Below are 25,575 nucleotides of genomic sequence, written 5' to 3'. Positions count from 1 at the left end.
TTTTTGGAAAAATGTAAAAAAAAATAAAAAAAACACTACATTAAACATCAGTATCTCCAATTAACCAATTAACTAGTTTAGAGAAGCCAAATACCCAGGACTAATCCTGGATGAACATCTCAGATTTGATAAACATGGAAGATCAGTAAAACAGTTATACTCAACTTGTGCACTTTCAGACTAATTAGAGATTATTTATCATTTGAAGCAGCCAATATATACCTGAACTCAATGATTCTCTCTCATGTTGGCTACTCTATAACTGCATGGTCATGAGCAGGTCTTTCATCAATTAAGGGCCGTACACACACGTCGCTGCTAGTTACTCGCTCAGCGAATGAACTCAATAGAATGTCAATGTGTCCCAGCGAGACTCGCAGGCGAGTACTGTACAAGCGATGCGATGTGGGCGGATTCCGAGTTGAAAATATTTTATCTTCGAGCGAGGCGAGTAAGCGAGTAACCAATTGGAATGCAGAGTTCGGTACTTCTCGGCTGTCCATTGGCAGTTTAAAGCCGCGGGAACTTTCAGCGAACGTTCCATGAAAGAGTGGCGAGTAGGCGAGCAAGCGAAAAGCTAGCTTTATGTGTGTACGCCGCTTTAGACCTCTGGAGAGACTCTATAAAACCGTGCGCTGAAAATCGTGGGTAAAAGACCAATTAGAGCCCATCACTGTGATGTTCAGCGGTACCTGAACATGATGAGCTTTGACAATTACACAGCTTTCATCTATAAATTAGGGATGTAAATAAAATCGATATGTATCAATGTATCGGAAGTATCGGCCGGCGATTTAATCGAATCGCATCGTATCGTGGGGCATTCTTAAGAATGGAAAAGAATCGAATCGCTGGCCCCTGTTCAATGCGCTAGCTCCATAACACAATAGTAGTGGAAAAGTAATGGGAAAAAATCGAATCGAACCGAATCGAAAAAAATCGAATCCCTGATTTAAGAAATCGATACCGTATCGTACAAAGTATGCTCATGAAGGCTGTGATTTACACCCCTACTATAAATTCCTGCATGGCCAAGCCCCTCAAGTGCTCTGTGACCTGCAGGCAGTTGGGAGATCCACAAGGGGGGGCTGTAGCAGGGAACTGCAGGATCACTTACAGTGTGTGTGTGTGTGTGTGTATGTGTATGTGTGTGTGTGTGTGTGTGTGTGGAACCCGGTGTGTGCGTGTGTGTGTGGAATTCGGTGTGTGTGCGTGTGTGTGTGCGTGTGTTTGTGTGTGTGTTAGTCCAGGAGTCCAGGGGTTCCTGTCCGGATTTGTCATATTTGTCCTAAAAAAGTACCCAAAACAGGTTTCTATGAACATATTGACCCTTCCAATCATTTCCCCATGTTGGCATTATCTAAAAAAGTGGTCTCATTTGGGTTTTTTTGTACCATGTCATGGCCTATATTGGGGGGTGTCATCATACGGGGGGTCCCCCTCCACTGAAAATGTCTGGCAGTGGTCATTTCTCTATCGGGGGACTATGATGAACAATTTCCAACAGGTTCCAAGTGGTAACCTCACCAGCTGATCTAGCCCATTTTTTGGGTGCCAGTTTTATCCCCTCCTTGCCACACCCACCCGAGGGAACCCGGCAGACGTGCTGTTCCTCTATCTGGGGACCATGCCAGACATCATAGTACCCATAAAAATTGGTAACCTTCTGAACTAGGTTGACCCCTCCTGGACTACGTGTGTGTGTGTGTGCGTGTGCGTGTGTGTGTGTGTGTGTGTGTGTGTGTGTGTGTGCGTGTGTGCGTGTGCGTGTGTGTGTGTGTGTGTGAGATCTTAACTGTATTGAAAGGGTATGGAGAGCAGGTGATTATGGGTGTATGGGTGTGTGTGTGTGTGTGTCCATGTCACTGTGTGCATAAGGCAGGGCAGGTATTAAGAAATGGGCAAGGATTGTACTTTTCTATTAATTCATAGATGAATGAAAGAGTGACTGAACATTGATCTTTGGTTAGATAACCATATGTGTATTGGCTTTGCATTGGCTGTCTTTTAGGTTGAATGAATGGACTGGATGAATGGATTGGCTGTTCTTTAAATAAAAAACAGTTTTTTTCATATTTCATTTTAAAAGCCCGTACACGAGCACACTGCAGGGGGTACTTGGAAATATGTAATTTAAACAAATGCATGGAGCATAGTTACATTGGAATAGAAAAAGTGATGTAAAACAAGAGTTATGGGGTACACGTGGCACAATGAAAAGGCATAGGGGGTACATGAGACAAAAAAGGTTGGGAAAGACTGCCCTAGGGACAGGCTTTGGAAATTAGCCAAGGATATAAATGCTATGATGCTATTCTGTTGAGTTTGTAACTTATAGCCTACATGATGTGAATCAATTGATCAGATATCAATAACAATGTATATCAATTGAAACGGGGCTGTGCAATATCTGCATTTAACCCAACAAGAACACATTGACTATTTTTTAAACCTCAACATTTGATTGCCTTGGATATATTACATCTTGGTCACGTAGCCAACCAAAATACACAAAAAACACACACACACACACACACACAGGTTTAAGAGTAGCCTTTGTTACGCTCCACCTTACACAAACTCTGGTACTGAAGCGAACAAATACATATGCCAGTGTGTTTTTTTTCTCTGTATGCTTTCCCATCGTCATTACTAAGAAAAATGTATTACGGTAATACGGGAAGATCCTGCTGCCGAATAATATGGGAACAGGGTTGCCAGATGAGGCTGATGATTTCCAGCCCAAAAAAAAGCTCAAAACCCGCCTGGAAGCACTAAATCCCGCCCAATTCTATTGATTTCTATGGCCAAAAATTGGGCGGGTTTTTCTGCTAAATGCCATTTTTACCCGCAGACGGCCATCCTAAGCAGCCCACCAATTGGGCGGGAAAGCGCCCAATCTGGCAACACAGTATGGGAAGATCCTGCTGCTGAAGAGTACATTAGTCCTGGCATGAGGAGCCTGAGACCAGAAGCTTCTCCAGCTGAGCAGAGAGATGGAGTCGAACTGGAGATCAGTGACCCTGCTGCTGCTTCTCTGCTGCTCTTATGCAGGTGAGTACCAGGGCTTGACATTGACTTTTTCACCCACCGGCCACTGTGGCTAGTGGTTTTCCCGAGTCACTAGCCATTCAGATAGTCCACTAGCCACAGATTTTATATTGCTTTTTTTCTTTATCATGATGATGTACGTCTAACTTCAGAAGATGTGGTGCCAAAGCAAGATGATTTCTACAAGGGAGTATATCAAGCAAATAGAAATCAAGCTCAGCTTTTCTTGAACTTAAATATAAACAATTAATACACAAGGGGTAAACAACAGAATATAGGGCAAGATGTGTATGTCATAACAAGGAACAAGCTGCCAGCCAAATTGGTTAGTAACACTGAAAGTATTACTAGCCGAAGCCAAGTTTTACCAGCATTTGGCCAGTTGGCAGGTGCCAGTGTTAAACCCTGGTGAGTACTACACATGAATTAGATTTGAATTGAATACGATTTAATTGAATACGATTGAATTGAATGGGGTTTTCCATTCTTATTACATTACATTACATTGCACTTAGCAGACGCTTTCATTTATTCAAAGCGACTTACAGATATTATTTGTCAGGGTATTGGTTACAGTCCCTGGAGAAATGTGGGGTTAGTTGCCTTGCTCAAGGGTACTTCAGCCATGGATGGAGATGTAGGGGGATTCGAACCTGCAACCCCTAGATTGAAAGACCAACTCTCTAACCACTAGGCCACGGCTCCCCCATTCTGGTGCTCATATGCTGCTATATGGCCAAAGTTCAAAGCGAGCAGTACTGGTAAATGCAGTGGTATAGGGATAGACATAGGGCACAAATGTCTTCTAAAATACAGTAACATGTAGTGAATGGATCTAACAGCATGGGTCTATCAATGAATTGAGCAATTATACAACACACATTGACAAATATGAAAACAAGATTACATTTTCCTTAAATATATACTGTACCGAAAATGTACCCGAATCGTAACCCCAAAAACTGATGTACGTACTGACTGAACGAGATTTGTGAACCGTTACACCCCTACAGCACGTACGTAAATGTGTTCTCGGAATGTTTTGTTTTCAAACTTGGTAAACCTGTAAACCAGGTAAATTTGGTAGTTGAAACCTGTTCTCTTATCAGTCAAATTTGTTGGACAACTCTCTGTACGGGGCGGTTCTCTTCATAGGGGACACCTGGGCTTCTTTCTCTCTGCACGGCAGACCTAGCGGATGGCGACGATCGGGAGTGTTTGTAGATCCTGTAGAGAGAACACAGAAAATGTATTCAATATTTTACAAAAGCACACTTCTAATGTCATTTTTGTACAAGTATTTGCAATTGGGATGGTGAATGAAAAAACAGTCCCTCAAAAGTTGCTGTGGCTAGGCTTACAGCTGGGAAACTTTATTGTTTTCTCCACAAGGCGGGATCAGGAGGCGGGGCGAGGCCACAAGCACAAGTGGAGGACGGGAGTGTGCATATTGGAATGCACCCTCTGCTGTTCCCTTCTCGTCCAGAGAGCTCAGAGCTGTTCTGGTGGAGGAGGAATTGCGCAAGCGCACTCCGCCCTTTAGAAAAGAAATAAAAAATTAAACTCCAACTCCCATTGTCATTGTGACACAGCACTCCACAGCACACAAGTGAACACAGCACACTGCACACAACAAAATTGCATTTATGCCTCACCCGTGCAAGGGGGCAGCCCTCAGTGGCGCCCCATGGGGAGCAGTGCGGTGGGACGGTACCATGCTCAGGGTACCTCAGTCATGGAGGAGGATGGGGGAGAGCACTGGTTGATTACTCCCCCCACCAACCTGGCGGGTCGGGAGTCGAACCGGCAACCTCTGGGATGCAAGTCTGACGCCCTAACCGCTCACCCATGACTGCCCTTTATGCTCCTCCCTGAAGAAGGCAATGTGGTAGTCAGGCCACGCCCTCCTAGTGATGCAACACCTCCTGTGCTGCTTCTAGTCAGGCCAAGAGCAATGCAAATATCATTTCTGATCTCCCAAAAAATCAGGAACGCCACTCATTTTGTCTGACACCAGTCAACCAGTAGCCAACATAGGGAGGCGGGTCAACCATGCCGTTTGGGAAACGTTAATTGCTATGCTCTTTGTCAGACCAAGTCTCGAAGACATTTGAAAGTTGATGATAATCAGGCTAGCAATGTGGGGCCTAGCAGCCTTTTTCACTATAGGTAATATCATTTGTAATAATGATGAGACAAATAGACAAAGCAACATTTAAGAAGGCTATAAGTTAGGACCTTCAATATTGCCCTGGCCCAGTTCAATCTGAAGAGGCATCCTGCATCTCCACAAAAATGTGATTGTGTTATACAGTATAAATCACTATTTATTTAGCGCCAACACAATCTTCCTCCATGCATGTTTGCTACGTCTTCTATCCACCCTCTGTTAACAGGTGCGAGAAATTGTCCCGATGATTCGTGGACAGCCTGGATTATCCAGAAAGTATCCATGAAGAATATTGATGTTTCCTAAAAGCAAGGCTTTATTCCTTTTACACTGTATCTTTATTTATCTTCGGGATTGATGGTGGTGTGTAGGCCTATTGTTGTTGTTGTTGTTGTTGTTGTTATACTATAACCTTTGTGATGATGTCTTCCCCAGCTGGTGTCACCTATGATGCCTACACCTGCCGACACGGCTGTGGCAATGACTACGCCATGTGCTCTTGCTCAGAGCGCTGTCAAGAACGGGGCAACTGCTGTTTTGACTACTCCGGTAATGAATTCACTTCAGATTGCCTGGCACTGGAAAGATGAATAGATTATGAGTGTTGCTTTTAAAAGTTTTCATTGTTCTGATTCCATCCGTTATAGATTAGGCTACTGCCATCACTCAACTGACCGGCCAGATGATGTTATTTTATAACTAATTAATCATTAATTTTGTTTCATGCTTTGTAGATTATTGCCATCCACCTCCCTCAACAACTACAACTACAACTACAACTACACCTACTACAACTACACCTCCACCTCCACCCTCAACAACTGAAGGTATTATACACTGCTATCAGAACTAGACTGCCTGTGCAGTCGCCTTCGACTGCTTAAGGTATATCCCCGAAACGCGACGCTTCCAGTCCCCCATCATTCCTACCACTCCCGTCCACCATTTCGTAAACGTATATGATACATACAGACGTGACATGACGTGCATTGGCTTAAAACCAAACGACTATTGTGAAAATGAAGCAAAAAATGGGGCAAATGGTAATACTGTTTTAATGGTTCAGTGGATATACCACATTAGGTACAGTGTAATAACCAGTGTAACAATATTTAATAAAATGTATTTTTGTTTTACTTACATCATGTGTTTGTGCGTAAGTGGAATTACATGGTATTGCATATTGTTACACTGGTATTATACTATATTACATGGTATTGCATACTGTTACACTCGTTATTACACTGTACCTGATATTGCATATTGTTACACTGGTATTACAATAGTATTACATGGTATTAAATAGTGTTACATTGGTTATTACACTGTACCTAATATGGTAGATTCACTGAAATGGTGAACCATAAAATAAGGTGTTACCGGGCAAATCAATCCACCCAGTCAGAAGTTATGGGCCAAATGAAAATTCCGCCATTTTGAAGGTGTTGTCTTCCAAACTCGAATCAGTTCATGAACCTACCCTACAGCATTCACACACAAAATCTGGGACAAATCCATCCACCCGGTCAGTAGTTATGGGCCAAATAATAATTCGGCCATCTTGAATTCAGCCATCTTGAAAGTGTTGACCTCCAAACTCGAATCAGTTCATGAACCTACCCTAGAGCATTTACACACCAAATCTGGGACAAATCCATCCACCCGGTCAGAAGTTATGGACCAAACAAAAATTCGGCCATCTTGAATTCAGCCATCTTGAAAGTGTTGACCTCCCAACTCGAAGCAGTTCATGAACCTACCCTAGAGCATTCACACACCAAATCTGGGACAAATCCATCCACCCGGTCAGAAGTTATGGACCAAACAAAAATTCAGCCATCTTGAATTCAGCCATCTTGAAAGTGTTGACCTCCAAACTCGAATCAGTTCATGAACCTACCCTACAGCATTCACACACAAAATCTGGGACAAATCCATCCACCCGGTCAGTAGTTATGGGCCAAAGAATAATTCGGCCATCTTGAATTCAGCCATCTTGAAAGTGTTGACCTCCAAACTCGAATCAGTTCATGAACCTACCCTAGAGCATTCACACACCAAATCTGGGACAAATCCATCCACCCGGTCAGAAGTTATGGACCAAACAAAAATTCGGCCATCTTGAATTCAGCCATCTTGAAAGTGTTGACCTCCAAACTCGAATCAGTTCATGAACCTGCCCTAGAGCATTCACCCAAAAAATCTGGGACAAATCCAAACATCCGTTCAAAAGTTATCGCGTTAACACGAAAGACCTTACGCGGCGGCGGACGCGGACGCGGACGCGGACGCGGACGCGGCGGCGGCGCACGCAAAACCATTACATCCCCGACGCTCCGCGTTTCGGGGATATAATTATGCTTGGGCTAGTGCAGTGATTCTCAAAGTGTGGTCCGGGGACCACTTGTGGTCCGCGACAAAGCTCAGGTGGTCCACGAGGGGATCTCTACTTTTCCAAGACAAGCTAGCAGTAGGCCTATACTATATTTGTAACATTATTACAAAGCTAAACATAGCTGAAGTATTTTTTTCACCACAACAGGATGGGCTTGTGATGTGAATAATAGTAAGGGGTATCATTAGCAGTGTCAAATTAGCACCCGTCAACTGTCAATTCAGTTGACCGGTGGTCCCTGAAGATTTTTTGAGGGGACAAAGTGGTCCTCGATCTGAAAAAGTTTGAGAATCACTGGGCTAGTGAATTCAGTCAAAATTTAACACATTTTTCAGCTTCCAAAATGGAGTTTCGTGGAGCTCATTCCCGGTACCAGTTTACTCAGCCAATCACGTGCCAGGTTACTGACTGCAGCCAATCACGTGCCAGGTTACTGACTGCAGCCAATAACGTGCCAGGTTACTGACTGAAGTAAGGTTGACCCCACTTGTGCCCAACACTAAACTTGTGCATGTGCTGAGAGCAATGGTGCAGCCACCAATCACATAGAGCAGGGATGTCAAACTCAGGCCCGGGGGCCAAATTTGGCCCGCGGAGTCATTTTATTCGGCCCGCGGGATCATTTCAAATCTCTATTATAGTTGACCCACATACACCATCAATGTATAGCATAATATGACTTGAACATGAAATTTGCTGTGTCACAGGATGTGTAGACACATTTGAACTAACAAATATGATGGGAAAGAGTGTATGTGAAATTTAACTATGAGTATGAAGTGTATGCATGCACAATTTTAGTCCATTTTTAAAAATAATTATGGAGTTCGGCCCGCGACTTTGTTCCAGATTTTTGTTCCAGATTTCTGACATAGAGGGTCGAGTACCTCCATGCCAATCTTCATGAGCGAAGTGGTATCGCAATTTGTGAAAATGGCGACGAGGAAGTGCCTTGCTAATCGGCTAGGCTAATGAATTCAGTCAAAATTTAACACATTTTTCGGCTTCCAAAATGGAGTTTTGTGGAGCTCATTCCCTGTACCAGTTTACTCAGCCAATTACGTGCCAGGTTACTGACTGCAGCCAATAACGTGCCAGGTTACTGACTGCAGCCAATTACGTGCCAGGTTACTGACTGCAGCCAATTACGTGCCAGGTTACTGACTGCAGCCAATTACGTGCCAGGTTACTGACTGCAGCCAATTACGTGCCAGGTTACTGACTGAAGTAAGGTTGACCCCACTCGTGCCCAACACTAAACTTGTGCATGTGCTGAGAGCAATGGTGCAGCCACCAATCACATAGAGGGTCGAGTACCTCAACGCCAATCTTCATGAGCGAAGTGGTATCGCATTTTGTAAAAATGGCGACGAAGAAATGCCTTGCTAATCGGCGAAGCTAAGCAGCCAAATCCTGACCCCCTGGGGGAAACCTTAATTGTTATGCTCTTGGTCAGACCAAGTCTCAAAGAGATTTGAAAGTTGATGATAATCAGGCTAGTGTAGGCCTGTTGTTGTTGTTGTTGTTGTTGTTGTTGTTGTTGTTGTTGTTGTTGTTGTTGTTGTTGTTGTTGTTGTTGTTGTTGTTGTTGTTGTTGTTGTGCTGTAACCTTTGTGATGATGTCTTCTCCAGCTCATATCATCATTGATTACACCTGCCGACACGGCTGCGGCCATGACTTCCCCTTATGCTCCTGCTCAGACCGCTGTCAAGAACGGGGAAACTGCTGTTTGGACTACCACGGTAATGAATTCACTTCAGATTGCCTGGCACTGGAAAGCTGAATAGATTGTGAATAGATGAGTGCTGTTTTTTTGAAGTTTTCATTATTTTGATTCCATCCGTTATAGATTACTGCCATCACTCAACTGCTCAGACACATGATGTTATTTTGAAATTTATTAATCATTTATTTTGTTTCATGCTTTGCAGATTACTGCCATCCTCCCACAACAACTACAACTACAACTACAACTTCACCAATACCAAGTATTACACACAGTTATCAGATTTATGCTTTTAAAGTTTTAAACACTATTAGCAGGGCTGCCATTATACATAAGCATTGCTTCTAGTCAGGCCAAGAGCAATGCAAATATAGTTTCTGATGTCCCGAAAAATCGGGAACTCCACCCACTTTGTTGGACATCAGTCAACCAGTAGAAAACCTAGGGAGGCGGGTCAACCATGCTGTTTTGGGAAACCATGGATATATTGTAGAGTTTGTAAACAGATATGACGTAATTTGGCTGCGTGCGCATCGTTCACTTGTACAGAAACTCGACAGGTGTTTTCTCCGAAGTAAGATAACGGATGGTCACGCTAACTTCAGATATGCAGTGGGCACGACGTATTACGAGAGTAATGGCGCACCCACCAATCACATAGAGGGTCGAGTACCTCTATGCCAATCTTCATGAGCGAAGAGGTATCGCATTTTGTGAAAATGACAAGGAGGAAGTGCCTAGCTAATCAGTGAAGCTAACCAGCCAAATCCTGACCCACTAGGGAAACCTTAATTGTTATGCTCTTGGTCAGACCAAGTCTCGAAGAGATTTGAAAGTTGATGATAATCAGGCTAGTGTAACTGTTATTGGGTATTTCTCAAAACCTAGTCCGCACACTTCCAAAGTGTGCTCAGCCTAATTAGTCACGCCCAGTGATTGGATACTCCCTAGAGTTCACCAAAGCGTATCCAATCACTGCGCGTGACTAATTAGGCTGAGCACACTTGGAAGTGTGCGGACTAGGTTTTGAGAAATACCCGTCGTTATACTGTAACCTTTGTGATGATGTCTTCTCCAGCTGGTGCCACCCATGATTACACCTGCCGACACGGCTGCGGCTATGACTACGCCATGTGCTCTTGCTCAGACGGCTGTCAAGAACGGGGAAACTGCTGTTTTGACTATGACGGTAATGAATTCACTTCAGATTGCCTGGCACTGGAAAGCTGAATAGATTATGAGTGCTGTTTTTTTAAGCTTTCATTATTTTGATTCCATCTGTTATAGATTACTGCTCAGCCACACTCAACTGCTCAGCCACATGATGTTATTTTAAAACTCATCAATCATGTATTTTGTTTCATGCTTTGCAGATTACTGCCATCCTCCCACAACTGAAATTCCAACTACAACTCGACCTGGTATTATACACTGCTATCAGGATGATGCTTTTAAACACTACCAACAGGGCTGCCGATGTATATAAGCAGCAGGGCTTGGCCAGGGTTGCCAGATGAGGCTGATGATTTCCAGCCCAAAACATGCTCAAAACCCGCCTGGAAGCACTAAATCCCGCCCAATTCTATTGATTTCTGTGGGCAAAATTGGGCAAATTTTCCTGCAAAATTACATTTTTACCCGCAGACTGCCATCCAAATCAGCCCAATTGGGCGGGTAACAGCCCAATCTGGCAACACTGGGCTTGACACCGGCACCTCCCAACTGGCCACATGCTGCTAAAACCTGACTGTGGCTAGTAAAAAAAATCAGTGCCACTGGCCAATTTAGCAGATAGCTTATTCTTTGGTATGGCATATCAAAAAAAATAAAAATAAATAAAAAACGTACCGAACACTATGTACAGCTTGTATAGACTTTAACTGAATAAACTGAGTAAATGACCCTCGAAGCCAAAAAACTCAATTTATTTCTATTCAGTTCATTATTTCAGATCCAGGGGGATCCCATATCACATATGGATTGCATTGCTTCTAGTCAGGCCAAGAGCAATACAAATATAGTTTCTGATGTCCCGAAAAATCAGGAACTCCACCCACTTTGTTGGACACCAGTCAACCAGTAGAAAACCTAGGGAGGCGGGTCTTGCTAATCGGCGAAGAAACCAGCCAAATCCTGACCCCCTGGGGGAAACCTTAATTGTTATGCTCTTGGTCAGACCAAGTCTCGAAGAGATTTGAAAGTTGATGATAATCAGGCTAGTGTAGGCCTGTTGTTGTTGTTGTTGTTGTTGTTGTTGTTGTTGTTGTTGTTGTTGTTGTTGTTGTTGTTGTTGCTATGCAGCATAACCTTTGTGATGATGTCTTCTCCAGTTAAGATCATCATTGATTACACCTGCGCACACGGCTGCGGCCATGAAAACGGCTTATGCTCCTGCAAAGACGACTGTCAGAGATGGGGACCCTGCTGTTTTGACTACTACGGTAATGAATTCACTTCATTGAATCATTGTTGGACTTATTGCAGAGAAGCGCGTTTAAAGCGCACAAGAATGTTCTCCGTAATGGGCATCCATGGCCGCTTCAAATGCAGATATGCACAAACTCACAATGTCCGTCATAGCGCTCCCTGTGACCCAAGTCAGTGTCGAGCGCACATTTTCACATTTTAGGTTTATTGTTTCTCCACTTAGGTTGTCCCTGAATGACACAATTCTTTAGGATATTCTTTTCATCTGCTTGAATAAACAGTTTGGAATGTATTCTGACCAATTTGCACTTCCGTCTTTCTTGGTTAATTAACGTCAGATATGGGGAATAATCAGCTGACAGGAACGAAATTAACCGTTCCAGGAACAATATTTTTTTGTTCTAACCAGTTCGGGAAGGTCAATTTATTGGTGGAACTCATAACCGGAAACGTTATAATTCCGTTTCTGTTTGGAACGAACCAATTGGAAAAAAATATCGGTTCAAAGCCCTGATTATGAGTTCTGTGTTTTTTTTTGTTTTTTTTTTAAGTTTTCATTGTTTTGATTCCATCCGTTATAGATTACTGCCATCACTCAACTGACCAGCCAGATGATGTTATTTTAAAGCTCATTAATCATTTATTTTGTTTCATGCTTTTCAGATTACTGCCATCCAAGTACAACTACTACAATCTCAACAACAACTACAATTACAACTACAACTCCACCCTCACCAATACCAAGTATTACACACTACTATCAGGATTATGCTTTTAAACACTATTAGCAGGGCCTCCGCTAGACATAAGCAGAGTACGCAGAGTGCTTAGGGCACCACCCAGTGCTTAGGGCACCAACCAGTGCTTGGGGCACCAACCAGTGCTTAGGGCACCAACCAAATTGGGGCACCAACCAGTGCTTAGGGAACCAACCAGTGCTTAGGGCACCAACCAGTGCTTGGGCCACCACCCAGTGCTTAGGGCACCACCCAGTGCTTAGGGCACCAACAACGACTTTGCCCCAAAAATTGGGGCCTCTGAAATGGAGATTGACTAAAAAATGTCAATGTAAAAAAAAACGTACTGAACACTATGTACAGCTTGTATAGACTTTAACTGGATAAACTGAGTAATATAAATGACCCTCTGGTCATTATATTTATTTAGGAGGACTCTGATGAAGACGCATGTCGAAACATTAGTCTCACTGCACTAAAAAATAAATTACAGAAAATAGACATCCGTGTGGCACCAGATTTCTTTCCCTTTTTGAATATAAATGACCCTCTGGGATTTAAATGAATACTCCATTCAATTCTATTCAGTTCTTTATTTCAGACCCAAGGGGGTCCATATCACATATACATACATGACAAAAAATATCACAGGAAAAAAGAATATAACAATAATTAAAAAAATACATGAACAATAAAATGTGATAGAGATTGTGTATTAGAGATTTAGTAATAGTTAACATTTAAGGTTACAAACCGCCATTCAGACATACTGCCATTCCGACATACTGCCATTGCGACAATGACTGTTTATTGCAGGAACCATTTTTCCAGCTTTCAGGAACTGTTTTCAGACCCTACCTGTAAGGACATTTGGGCCGTGACAAAATTATACACAAAATTATACACTAATCCTGTAATTGCGCTGTCACTCTCTCCAATTCCGCTCATGTAGCAACATTGTTGCAAATGTCAATTGAGTTAGAACGTTGTTCATGCACCTTTAAGTACTTGCAACAATGTTCAAATGACTCGGAATGGCTCGGAATGACAATCAACTACTGTCGGAATGGCGGTATGTCGGAATGGCAGTTGCCCCCCAATATTTAAGACTTCAGATCCATAGCAGTTGAAATTCAGAGGCATGGTTTATTTGGCCAGGGAGGGGGATTAAGACACAAAAGGCCACAGGCCTCCTCCCATTGGCTCTCCCTCTCCCCCTTCCTGAAGAGGCTTCTCCCATTGGCTCTCCCTCCCCCCCTTCCTGAAGAGGCTCTTGGTCAGACCAAGTCTCGAAGAGATCTGAAAGTTGATGATAACCAGGCTAGTGTAGGCCTGTTGTTGTTGTTGTTGTTGTTGTTGTTGTTGCTATGCTCCATAACCTTTGTGCTGATGTCTTCCCCAGCTGGTATCGTCCATGATTACACCTGCCGACACGGCTGCGGCTATGACTACGGCTTATGCTCCTGCTCAGACCACTGTCAATACCGGGGAAACTGCTGCTATGACTACTACGGTAATGAATTCACTTCAGATTGCCTGGCACTGGAATAGAATTAGAATAGATTGCTGTTTTTAAACGTTTTCATTGTTCTGATTCCATCCGTTATAGATTAGGCTACTGCCATCACTCAACTGACCAGCCAGATGATGTTGTTTTAAAAGTAATTAATCATTTATTTTGTTTCATTTCATTGTAGATTACTGCCACCATCCAACTACAACTACAACTACAACTCCACATTCAACAACAGCAGGTATTACGCAATGTTATGAGAATTATGCTTTTAAGTCATTTCGTCCATGACTGTGTCACGACACTATTATGACAGATATGTCATATGTCATATGTATAACGCAAACGTCAAGTAAAGTGGAACTGATAAATTAAACCAGTGTCCTATTAGAACATCATTTTATCCATTAAAGGTACACTGTGCAGGAAATGGTCAAAAAAGGTACTGCAACTAACCCAAATCCTGGATCCCACCTATTTTGACCCCTTTTGCTGGGGTAGTTTTGTTGTTACTGGTAAAAGTAAAAGTGTAAAAACATTTCCTCACTGTGCTACCTTTTCTGCCTTCTCACTCGCTAGCAGGGGCCAGAGCTTCGTCTAAGCTCCTGGGGTAAACACTGGTTGATATTCCTTGCAGATTCCCCTTCCCGAAATAACGTGGCTCATTGTCACCGTGAACGGTTAGGATGTTTAATGTCGTCTCCACACAAACATAGGCATAACAGTGGGCATGAAAAATAAAGAAGACCTAGCTTATCTCTGCTACCGCTGACTGACCCACTATCTCTCACGTAATCATACTGCCCCGTTACTGAACATTCCATTACCCATCATTCCATTACTAAAGCGCACAGACCCATTTCCTGCCACAACTGATATGTTAGGGTTAGCGATTGTTTTGGTTTGGGCACAATTTTTTTTTTAGCATTCTTTAGCTATTGTTAGGGTTAATATGAATGAAGGGGCCCCACAAAGATAGGAAGAGCCCCACAAGGGCCCCACAAAGACATTAAAGGGACACTGTGCAGGAAATGGTCAAAAAAAGTACCGGTACCGGTAGGTAGGTAGGTACCGGTACTGCAACTATGCTGATCATTGAAACTGGGCTGCCTATTGCCAAATTTGATCTTTACATGAAAGTTTACTAAGTAATAAACAAATATTTCCTAGTATGGCCCAAGTACAGTCATTTTTGCAGCTAAAAATGGCTATTTTTGTAAATTCAAAATGGCAGACCATGGAGAAGATCCCTGTTTTCATGTATGAAAAATGCAATTTTTCCAGCCATAATGAATACTTAGAATTTGATGGTGGTGGTACGTATTCATGAAAAAGGTCACATAAGTGAATGGGCAGCATGAATTCTGGAAATAAACAACTAAAAATCTCACACAGTGTCCCTTTAAAGGTTCCTCATTCTGTTGGTCTGGTGGCTGTGGCTATGACCTTGGCAGGTGGTATGGGGGCTGTGGCTATGACCTTGGCAGTTGGTCTGGTGGCTGTGGCTATGACCTTGGCAGTTGGTCTGGTGGCTGTGGCTGTGACCTTGGCAGTTGGTCTGGTGGCTGTGGCTATGACCTTGGCAGTTGGTCTGGTGGCTGTGGCTATGACCTTGGCAGTTGGTCTGGTGGCTGTGACCTTGGCAGTTGGTCTGGTGGCTGTGGCTATGACCTTAGCAGTTGGTCTGGTGGCTGTGGCTGTGACCTTGGCAGTTGGTCTGGTGGCTGTGGCTATGACCTTGGCAGTTGCTCCTGTCGAAGCTCATGGAAATTGTATTCTTGTGTATGGGGCAGCCGTGGCCTAGTGGTTAGAGAGTTGGTCTTTCAATCTAGGGGTTGCAGGTTCGAATCCCCCCTGACCTCTCCTTACATCTCCATCCATGGCTGAAGTGCCCTTGAGCAAGGCACCTAACCCCACATTGCTCCAGGGACTGTAACCAATACCCTGAAAAATAACTCTAAGTCGCTTTGAATAAATGAAAGCGTCAGCTAAGTGCAATGTAATGTAATATAATGTAATGTAATGTAATCTAATAATGTAATGTAATGACGACTGAGTGGAGGATAGACCTCTGCTTAGACATGACAAGCCAATGAATTACGTTATTATAACATTATTATAAAATGTAATGGGAATGATCAGTGTTTTCACATTTCTTTACAGGGGCAATCAACAATCTACGTTTGACTGGTAACAGTTCGTGTTCTGGGAGAGTGGAAGTGTATGCCCGTGGCCGCTGGGGCACTGTGTGTGATGATATGTGGGACCTAAACGATGCCAAAGTGGTTTGCAGACAGCTGGGCTGTGGAGCAGCCATAAGTGCACCACAACGTGCTCACTTTGGTCAAGGCAGCGGACAGATTTGGCTTGATGACGTTCGCTGCACTGGCAGGGAATCATCTCTGTCTCAGTGTCAACATATTGGTATTGGTAACCACAACTGTGGCCATCATGAAGATGCCTCAGTAATCTGTCAAGGTAAAGTTTCAATGATGTCTGTCACAACAAAATCATTCAAGTTCAAATTTATTTAGCCATGTCAACACTCAACAGTATAACATACAGTTGTTAGGAATGCTTTTTGGTGTGCTCACACGTACAACAATACAACTAAAGATACAAAACCAACGGGTATATGAAAGAAAAACAGGAGATACGCAATAGAATTGTACAGAATTTTAGTAACATTGATTTCCAATGCCAACTGTGACCAAAATATATGTAGCATAACAAAATATTGATGACTTAGTAAATACATGTCTGCTACTGTATATATACTTAATTTTATAAACCTCTTCCAGAGTCTCATCCGCCATGTGGAGGGGTCCTCAATGGATCTGGAACCTTCTCCAGCCCCTACTACCCAAACTATTACCATGACAACGCCTACTGTGTGTGGAGGCTGTCTGCTCCCTCTGGCCAGAGGGTTCTGCTGACTTTTACAGACCTGGAGTAAGTCACAGGAACACATTCACAATAATGTCTTTCACTGAGCAGGTGGTGTGGAAAGTGACTGACCATCACTGTCCATCTTCCCTATTTCTCGGATTGTTGTACCATTACTTGCATTATCAAAAAAATGTTATCGAAAGCTTGTCACATTCTTCTCTATTCAGGATCTGAGAAAGGCATTATTGTTGCAGGATGTCTTTACAGCTCCATGGTCTAACCAGTGCTTCAATTGCTTATCTGTTCAGGTTGGATCGCTGCTGTTCCTGTGATTACATCACTGTCTACGACGGCCCGTCCACAAGCTCCAGACAGCTGGTGAAGCTCTGCCACAACTCCTCCCAGACTGCCTTCCACTCCTCCTCCAACCACCTGACTGTGGTCTTCAGAAGTGACAAATCTGGAGTCAGTCGTGGCTTCCAGGCCGAGTTCATCAGCTCTCTGTCCTCTGACAACGGTTAGTAACACTGCATAGCCATACCTGAGGGTTCCTGTTCCATAACATCACTCTAGTTGAACTTAAAGTGATACTGTGCCATTTTGGAAATAAGCTTATTTTACACCTCCCCTTGAGTTACATAATTGAGTTTTATCTTTCTCCTGTACTTTCAACCGTTCTCTGAGAAGGCAGTGCAAATTTTACCTCCATGCTAGCAGTTAACATTGAGTCCTATGAGACCAGCTGGCGGCTAATTGGTCTCATAGGACTCCATGTTAACTGCTAGCTTGGATTTAAAATTTGCACTGCCGTACTCGGAGAATGGTTTGAAGTACAGGAGAAAAAAAACTCAATGGGCTAAAATAAGCTTATTTCCAAAAATGGGACAGTAACACTTTAAGTCCAACTTGTACATAATAACTATTCAATACCGTCTTTAGGTGAAATTCAGTGTTCAGGCGACAACATGAACATTGTCATCTCAAGAGCTTTCCTGCGCTCTAGGGGTTATGACAATGACTATGACCTGTACGTCAACGATGAGCACTGTAGACCTTCCAAAACCAGCAACCAAGTCATCTTCAACTTCCCCCTCAACCGATGTGGAACTGTCAGAAAGGTTTGGGACTTTATCATAACCTAATAACAAGACTACTATTGCTAGAGAGGTAGAGGATGTTCTCTCTCCTCTCTACCTCATTGCGCACGATTGTAGTATAACTTCTACATCTGAATAGTGAAAATGAAAGACATTCTACTATACTCCCTTGCAGGGTGCGATTTGTCAGAAAACCAGAAGGGGGGATATGTTTCAGATTTCAAGCCATATCAATGGAGTTACATTAAACTATGATTAAAAATGCAGAAAAAAGTGACAATATCAAAACCAGAAGAGGGGACAATCCCCCCTCCCCCCATTCCCCCCTACAAATCGCAGCCTGCTCCCTTGCCATCTTTACAATGAAATATGCAAATGGTAGTGATTTAGGGTTGGGATTATGAACATGCATGAAGTAAATAATAGAAGTCCGCAACACTGTTAATGCTCCCAGTGATTAAATCAATTAACAGTGTTGCTCCCAGTGATTAAATCAATTAACAGTGTTGCGGACTATTTTTTACTTCAGTTACTTTATTTTGTCCAGCACCTGTACCACTGATGTGCGCGCATTCTCTACCTCCATTATGAACAAGCATGGCATGAGTCGCATGACAAATCCACTCCCTTCTCTGTTCAGGTCAAAGGTGGTCAGGTGATCTACCATAACGCAGTGCGGGCGTATCGAGCCAACGCTGGGGAGATCACACGCCAATCAACATTCATGCTGTCTGCCGTCTGCCACATGGATTCCGACTCTGTGTCACAGACAAAGTACATCGCCCACGAGAAACCTAATTTCACCATCACTGGAACAGGGCGTTACAACACCACTATGGCTTTCTACGCTTCGTCCAGCTTCCGCCAGCAAGTCCATGACAGACCCTACTATGTTAAACTCAATGAGAATGCGTATGTGCAGGTGAGTCTGAGGAGACCTGATAGCAGTCTGGTCGTCTTCCTGGATACCTGCGTGGCCTCCCCAAATCCAGACGACCATGCCAATCACCGCTCCTATGACCTCGTTGTGAACGGGTAAGACTCACCTTCAATTTCACTATTCACTAGTTGAGCAGGTGACATGTCTTTAATGAGCAAATGTGGTCTTGCTGTTTCACCCTTCCAGGTGTCCCAGAGATGGCACATACCGTGACTACACAAATGGCACCCAGCCTTATGCAAGGTTCTCCTTCCAAGCCTTCAAGTTCCTGCGGACCCAAAATACTGTGTACTTGCAGTGCAACGTCCTCATCTGCCCTGCCAACGACGACAAGTCCCGCTGTCGCCAGGGCTGCCAGAGACGCAAGGCCCGAAGCCTGGCCTCCACCGGACACCACACTGACACTTTGGTCCTGGGACCCATCAAGCTCAGAGGTAGAGTAGAGTAATTTCTCGGGAAACTCCCTAATTTTGACTCATTTCCCGCTTTCTTTCCGATTTGATATTTTTCCCAGAAATATCCTGGATTTTACACATTATCAAAAAACCCTGTCGGTCCAGTAATTATACCCGCGGCACTGTCAGTTGGCCCAACGAGCCACACCCCCTCTTGAAGAGAGAGACCGAGCGGGTCTTGCTTATCAAGCTACCTGCCAGTAGATTTTATGCCAGATGCCACCAGGAATTGAATTTCCTTGAAAATACGAGCTGTCTCGAACTCCGTAGTGCTTGTGTGCCCACTCTTTGCCTCAAGCCATGAGTTCATACAACGCATATGGTAAACAGCCTCGGAACAGCGAATCATGCGATTAACCTAATCACAACCTGCACCAGCACAAAGTTTTGCACGAGCAGACAACAAAGAAACTCATGGCGCTCATTTCATTGTTTTGTTTTCATTCCGTTGTTTTTCCACGTCCTATATGCTCATTTAAAATGTGTGGTGGGGGGTTTCAGACAGGACTCTCTTTGCACACGCGTTGTTGACCAGTAGAACGCATCATCCGATCCATCTCTGTCATCCCTTTGACTGTCAGAATTTAAATATTGGGATTTTCCCGAATTTGGGAGCTCAAAGTTGACAGGTATGGTAGTAGAGTAGAGTAGATTAGAGTAGAGTAGAACAGAGCAGACTAGAGTAGAGTAGTGGAGTGGAGTAGAGTAGAGTAGAGTAGAGTAGAGTAGAGTAGAGTAGAGTAGAGTAGAATAGAGCAGACTAGAGTAGAGTAGAGTAGTAGAGTAGTAGAGTAGAGGAGTAGAGTAGTGTAGAGTAGAGTAGAGTAGTAGAGTAGAGTAGAATAGAGCAGAGTAGAGTAGTAGAGTAGAGTAGAGTAGAGTAGTAGAGTAGAGTAGAATAGAGTAGAGTAGAGTAGAGTAGAGTAGAGTAGAGGAGTAGAGTACAGTAGAGTAGAGTAGAGTAGAGTACAGTAGAGTAGAGTAGAGTAGAGTAGTAGAGTACAGTACAGTACAGTACAGTAGAGTAGAGTAGTAGAGTAGAGTAGAGTACTTGGCATTGCAGTGCGTGACCAAAGAAGCAACAAGAGATAAGCATGATTGCTGAGTCATGAATCAGCTGTTTCCTCCTAAATTCAGTGCGTGAAGTAGAAAGCAATAGTGTACAACCACCACCAGCACATTTGATTGGATGTCACGACACCGTGACTCCGCTGTTTCCTCCACAACACACCTTGAAATATCTTTGTGAAAAAACACGGCCGTGGCATTACAATCTGACACCGTCCGCACCAATAATGCAGTATTATCTGCATGCCGATTGGATTTCGTTTCATCCCGAGGTGTAATTTGTAAAATATTTGAACAATAAAGTTGTGGTTACTCCCAGAAAATCGTCTGTTGAAGTGTCATATCCCTAACAAAATTTTCGCGCGGATTTCATTCCATAGCCTAGTGGTATTCACGCTTGCATCCCAATGGGAAAACAGAAGCCACATCGGTTCGAATACACATGGTTGCAGTGCCACAATTTTGGAAATATCTGGCAGAAATAGATAATTTATGTTGTGCATTACCAACACACACGTGCAGCCAAGGGAAAATGTGTTACACTGTAGGGTCCAAAACACGATTTCACGAGTTGTTGTCAACATGCTGCACACTGGTTTCGAACCCGCGTAGCTCGCGTCTTCCCATTGATAGGAAAGCGTAAATACCCCTAGGCTATGAAATGAAATTCGCGCCAAAAATATTTAAGTACTTGACACGTAAGCCAGCGCATTTCCGGGAGTAACCAATACTTTCTTATCTAAATATTTCACAAATTACACATCGAAATGAGACGCAATTCAATCGGTATACAGCTAAAAGTATATTATGAGTGTGGGATTCATCAGATTCCAAGGATATGACGTTTTTTTTTCACGAACAAATGACATGACGTGAATTTGTGTTCTGAACACTCTCGCAGCTGTATCATCACTTTGTGTGCATGTCGATTGATTTTCATCGCTTTTGCACCACAGGATTAAAAGATATTGACACATTTGGGGTCAAATATGTACTACAAGTTTAGCTAATGGGTGGAGTCACACTCTGAAGTAGACTAGCGCTGTGTGTTACTTGGAGTGGCTGAGGTGATGTCTGGACTCAATGGATCTACTCCAGCTGTACTTCAACTTCACTGTCCAGATACGGATAGGAGGCACCTCACTTTCAAAGTCACCACTACTTCAGAGTGCACATTACTCCAAGCAGTAGTTACTTTGTGTGCTAACGTTCGAGACACAAGAGTTAGCAACTTTTATAGTATTTACTATGCAACATTGCTAACAGACTAGCTACTTCGCACTTTGAGAATCGCACCCCAGTACAGTAGAGTAGAGTATCAGTTTTCAATCCAGAGGAGAAATTAAGGTATCCAGTAGCAAAGCTCTGACAACCTGGGGTACGTTTCTCCAACGTTAGCATCTTTCTACAGATGTACTATGTAGTTATCTACTTACTTCAAGGCGAAATACGTGCATTTCTCGAAACCTTACCATTCCAACAGTAAGCCCAAAGTAGTGTGGCTACTTTCCTGAGTCCACACTGCTACTTACTTTCTTGGCATTGCAGTGCGTGACCAAAGAAGTAACAAGAGATAAGCATGATTGCTGAGTCATGATTCAGCTGTTTCCTCCTAAATTCAGTGCGTGAAGTAGAAAGCAATAGTGTACAACCACCAGCAGCACATTTGATTGGATGTCACGACACCGTGCCTCAGCTGTTTCCTCCACAACACACCTTGTAATTTCTTTGTGAAAAAACACGGCCGTGGCATTACAATCTGACACCGTCCGCACCAATAATGCAGTATTATCTGCATGCCGATTGGATTTCGTTTCATTCTGAGGTGTAATTTGTAAAATATTTGGACAATAAAGTTGTGGTTGCTCCCGGAAAATCACCTGTTGAAGTGTCATGACCCTAAAAATATTTGCGCAGATTTTATTACATAGCCTAGTGGTATTCACGCTTGCATCCCAATGGGAAAACAGAAGCCACGCTGGTTCGAATCCCACATGGTTGCAGTCATAGGCGCCGACTTTTGTTTTTGCCCGTGGGTGCTCGCGGTTCCCAACCGGGGGTCGCGACCCACATAATGTCCCGTTTGTTTGCCATGCCTTGCTTTTTTCCAATAATATAACTGTTTCATGAGTTGGTTACTTTATTTGAATGGGTAGGCTAAATAATAATTGTAGGCCTATCCTATTTATTTTCCATGTGGGTGTCAAATCAATAGGCCTATTTTAAAATAAAATCGCCTATATTTTAATTGAAAATTGAACATTACAATCATGAAGGCCTATAAATTGAACGCAAAGCTCAGGCCACGTTTGCTGGTGCCTCTAGTCGGCATTATGAATAAAGGTGCCAGCTGCCTACACTGACCTAAGATCACACATCATCCTTTTCCTTAATAAAATGAAACCATGCATGATGTAAGTGTTGTATTGAGTAGGCCTACATTTTTACCAAGCATAGCAGTAGCCAGACTGCGTCCAAACAGGATATCAATAAAGAACAACAGCAAGGCGTCCTCATTGAATTCAGACTGGCGTTCAGCCACGCACTTTAGATTTAGCACATGAACGCAGCGTTCATATTACACACAAATAACTAAGCCAAGGTATTACGTGTGTCACAGAAATATGTTGAAATGTTCGAGTCCGACAATGCGGCATGTGTGGCCACTTCATGTTAGCTATGTTCAAACTAGGCTACTCAGTCATCATGACTAAAGCCAACAGTGCTAGAGGCCAGAAAAGCTAAATAAAATGGCAAAATCATCCAACAGCGCACAATAAAAGTATGGATATGTCGAGAGTAGACTCAACTTGATCATCCCAGCACTTAGACCCAGAGTAGAGAAAAATGACCATAACAGATCGGCACACGGCGGTGCTACACATGGGATATCGCAGGATGATATGACAGCGACTTACCATTTTGAAGACTAAACTTTCCGACTGCAAACCTTTGTCTGTAAGAAGTCCTAGCTTGTAGGTCAACTGAAAAGCAGGTTTAGATCCTTCCATAACTTCCATAACTTGTGAAATAATGCAATATAACCAAACAGCTTCACCTGTGATAGAACTCAACTTCTGAACCGTTTGCAGACGCTAAACTGTTCTGAAAACTCATGTCGGGCATTTTCAGTCTAGATTAGTCCACGAGGCATTTAGAGCGACAATGAAGCCTTCAACGGGATTTTACTAATGTAATATGAACGTTTCTGTATCTAACAACATGTTTTATCAATGTCTGCTATCTTGAAGAGGTCTGCTATCATCATAAGGACTGATACCATTGAGGGGCGTCATCAAGGACATTGGGTGAAAGCCCTGTATGCCATATGGTCAATCCAACACCGTTTCTATGGTTACTGTCTGATTGTGTAGAAGAGCAACGCACCACAGAGGGAAAAAGGATCGGCGCGTGAAGCCTATCTTACGTTACAAGATGACAAATTATAATACCTTACGTTACAAAATGATAGTTATAGGCCTAATGCAAACGCCATTTCATCTTTAAACTTCTCTCGCGAATAATACTGCTTTAGTGCTCGAGTTTGTCCGTGGGTGCTCGATGGGTGCCACAGATTACCGTGGGTGCCCACCGATTCCCGTGGGTGCCCGGGCCCTGGAGCACCCACGGTTTCGGCGCCTATGGTTGCAGTGCCACAATTTTGGAAATGTCTGGCAGAAATAGATAATTTATTTTGTGCATTACCAACACACACGTGCAGCCAAGGGAATATGTGTTACACTGTAGAGTCCAAAACACGATTTCACGAGTTGTTGTCGACATGCTGCACACTGGATTCGAACCCGCGTGGCTCGCGTCTTCCCATTGATAGACAAGCGTTAATACCCCTAGGCTATGAAATGAAATTGGCACCAAAAAATATTTCACAAATTACACATCGAAATGGGACGACATTCAATCGGTATACAGCTAAAAGTATATTATTAGTGTGGGATTCATCAGATTCCAAGGATATGACATTTTTTTTCACGAACAAATGACATGACGTGAATTTGTGTTCTGAACACTCTCGCAGCTGTATCATGACTTTGTGTGCATGTCGATTGATTTTCAGCGCTTTTGCACCACAGGATTAAAAGATATTGACACATTTGTGGTCAAATATGTACTACAAGTTTAGCTAATGGGTGGAGTCACACTCTGAAGTAGACTAGCGCTGTGTGTTACTTGGGGTGGCTGAGGTGATGTCTGGACTCAATGGATCTACTCCAGCTGTACTTCAACTTCATTGTCGAGATACGGATAGGAGGCGCCTCACTTTCAAAGTCACCACTACTTCAGAGTGCACATTACTCCAAGCAGTAGTTACTTTGTGTGCTAACGTTCGAGACACAAGAGTTAGCAACTTTTATAGAATCTACTATGCAACATTGCTAACCGACTAGCTACTTTGCCTTTGAGAGATGCACCCCTGGTCCCTGGGCTCAAAGGTGAAATGCCAGCTGGTTTAAATGTAGATACTAACACATTTATTACTTATGCCCAAAGTATTTTATAACCTGTAAACTTGTGCATTCCTTGTTGAACACAGTCAACTGTAAATATGAGAACTCCATACAAATCCCCTGTGTATTTGGCTCTTGGGTAGAAGAATAGAAGTACTGCATATTTTACTTGGTGTGTGTGTGTGTGTGTGTGTGTGTGTGTGTGTGTGTGTGTGTGTGTGTGTGTGTGTGTGTGTGTGTGTGTGTGTGTGTGTGTGTGTGTGTGTGTGTAGATCCTGAGAAGCCTGTGGCGAAGCAGCTGGAGGACTTGGTGGCAAAGACAGACGCCTGAAGAACCCACTGATGATGTCATCAGCCCAAACTAATCAATCATCTCTTCTCCTTCTCAACTTTCTACTTATCATAGCTGTCACAGAGAGACTGTGCTGATGTTAGGATTGTCGTTCTTCCTGTCTATTTATTTCAAAATGATTATTAAAGCTTTCCAAAAGGTAACAAGCTGATTGTGTGTATTTTCTGCCAGTGTTGGTGATCCACTACTAAATCATTGAAGATGAAAACAATTTATCTAAAAGGGATGTCTAAACATGTAGCAGTCACTGCAGTTTCTAAGTCATATGACAGACTTATGTTGGGGACG

The 25,575-nt window shown here is 43.2% G+C and overlaps 1 protein-coding gene across 1 annotated transcript; it reads left to right on the top strand.

Moving 5' to 3' along the window:
- The first annotated feature begins 2,960 nt into the window (after positions 1 to 2,960).
- Positions 2,961 to 25,424, top strand: LOC134441802 (deleted in malignant brain tumors 1 protein-like). The gene is made up of 17 exons (XM_063192205.1): positions 2,961 to 3,054; positions 5,657 to 5,770; positions 5,956 to 6,048; positions 9,249 to 9,359; positions 9,549 to 9,605; positions 10,422 to 10,532; positions 10,717 to 10,764; positions 11,674 to 11,784; positions 13,910 to 14,020; positions 14,205 to 14,261; positions 16,184 to 16,498; positions 16,822 to 16,972; positions 17,218 to 17,426; positions 17,849 to 18,027; positions 18,647 to 19,041; positions 19,133 to 19,380; positions 25,208 to 25,424. Exons 1-17 carry the CDS (start codon positions 2,997 to 2,999, stop codon positions 25,264 to 25,266), a joined length of 2,427 nt encoding a protein of 808 aa, XP_063048275.1. The 5' UTR covers positions 2,961 to 2,996; the 3' UTR covers positions 25,267 to 25,424.
- The last annotated feature ends 151 nt before the right edge of the window (positions 25,425 to 25,575 follow it).

This window comes from Engraulis encrasicolus, chromosome 24 (assembly GCF_034702125.1).
Source record: "Engraulis encrasicolus isolate BLACKSEA-1 chromosome 24, IST_EnEncr_1.0, whole genome shotgun sequence".
Classification (NCBI taxonomy): domain Eukaryota; kingdom Metazoa; phylum Chordata; class Actinopteri; order Clupeiformes; family Engraulidae; genus Engraulis; species Engraulis encrasicolus.
This window is presented reverse-complemented; position numbering and strand designations above follow the sequence as displayed.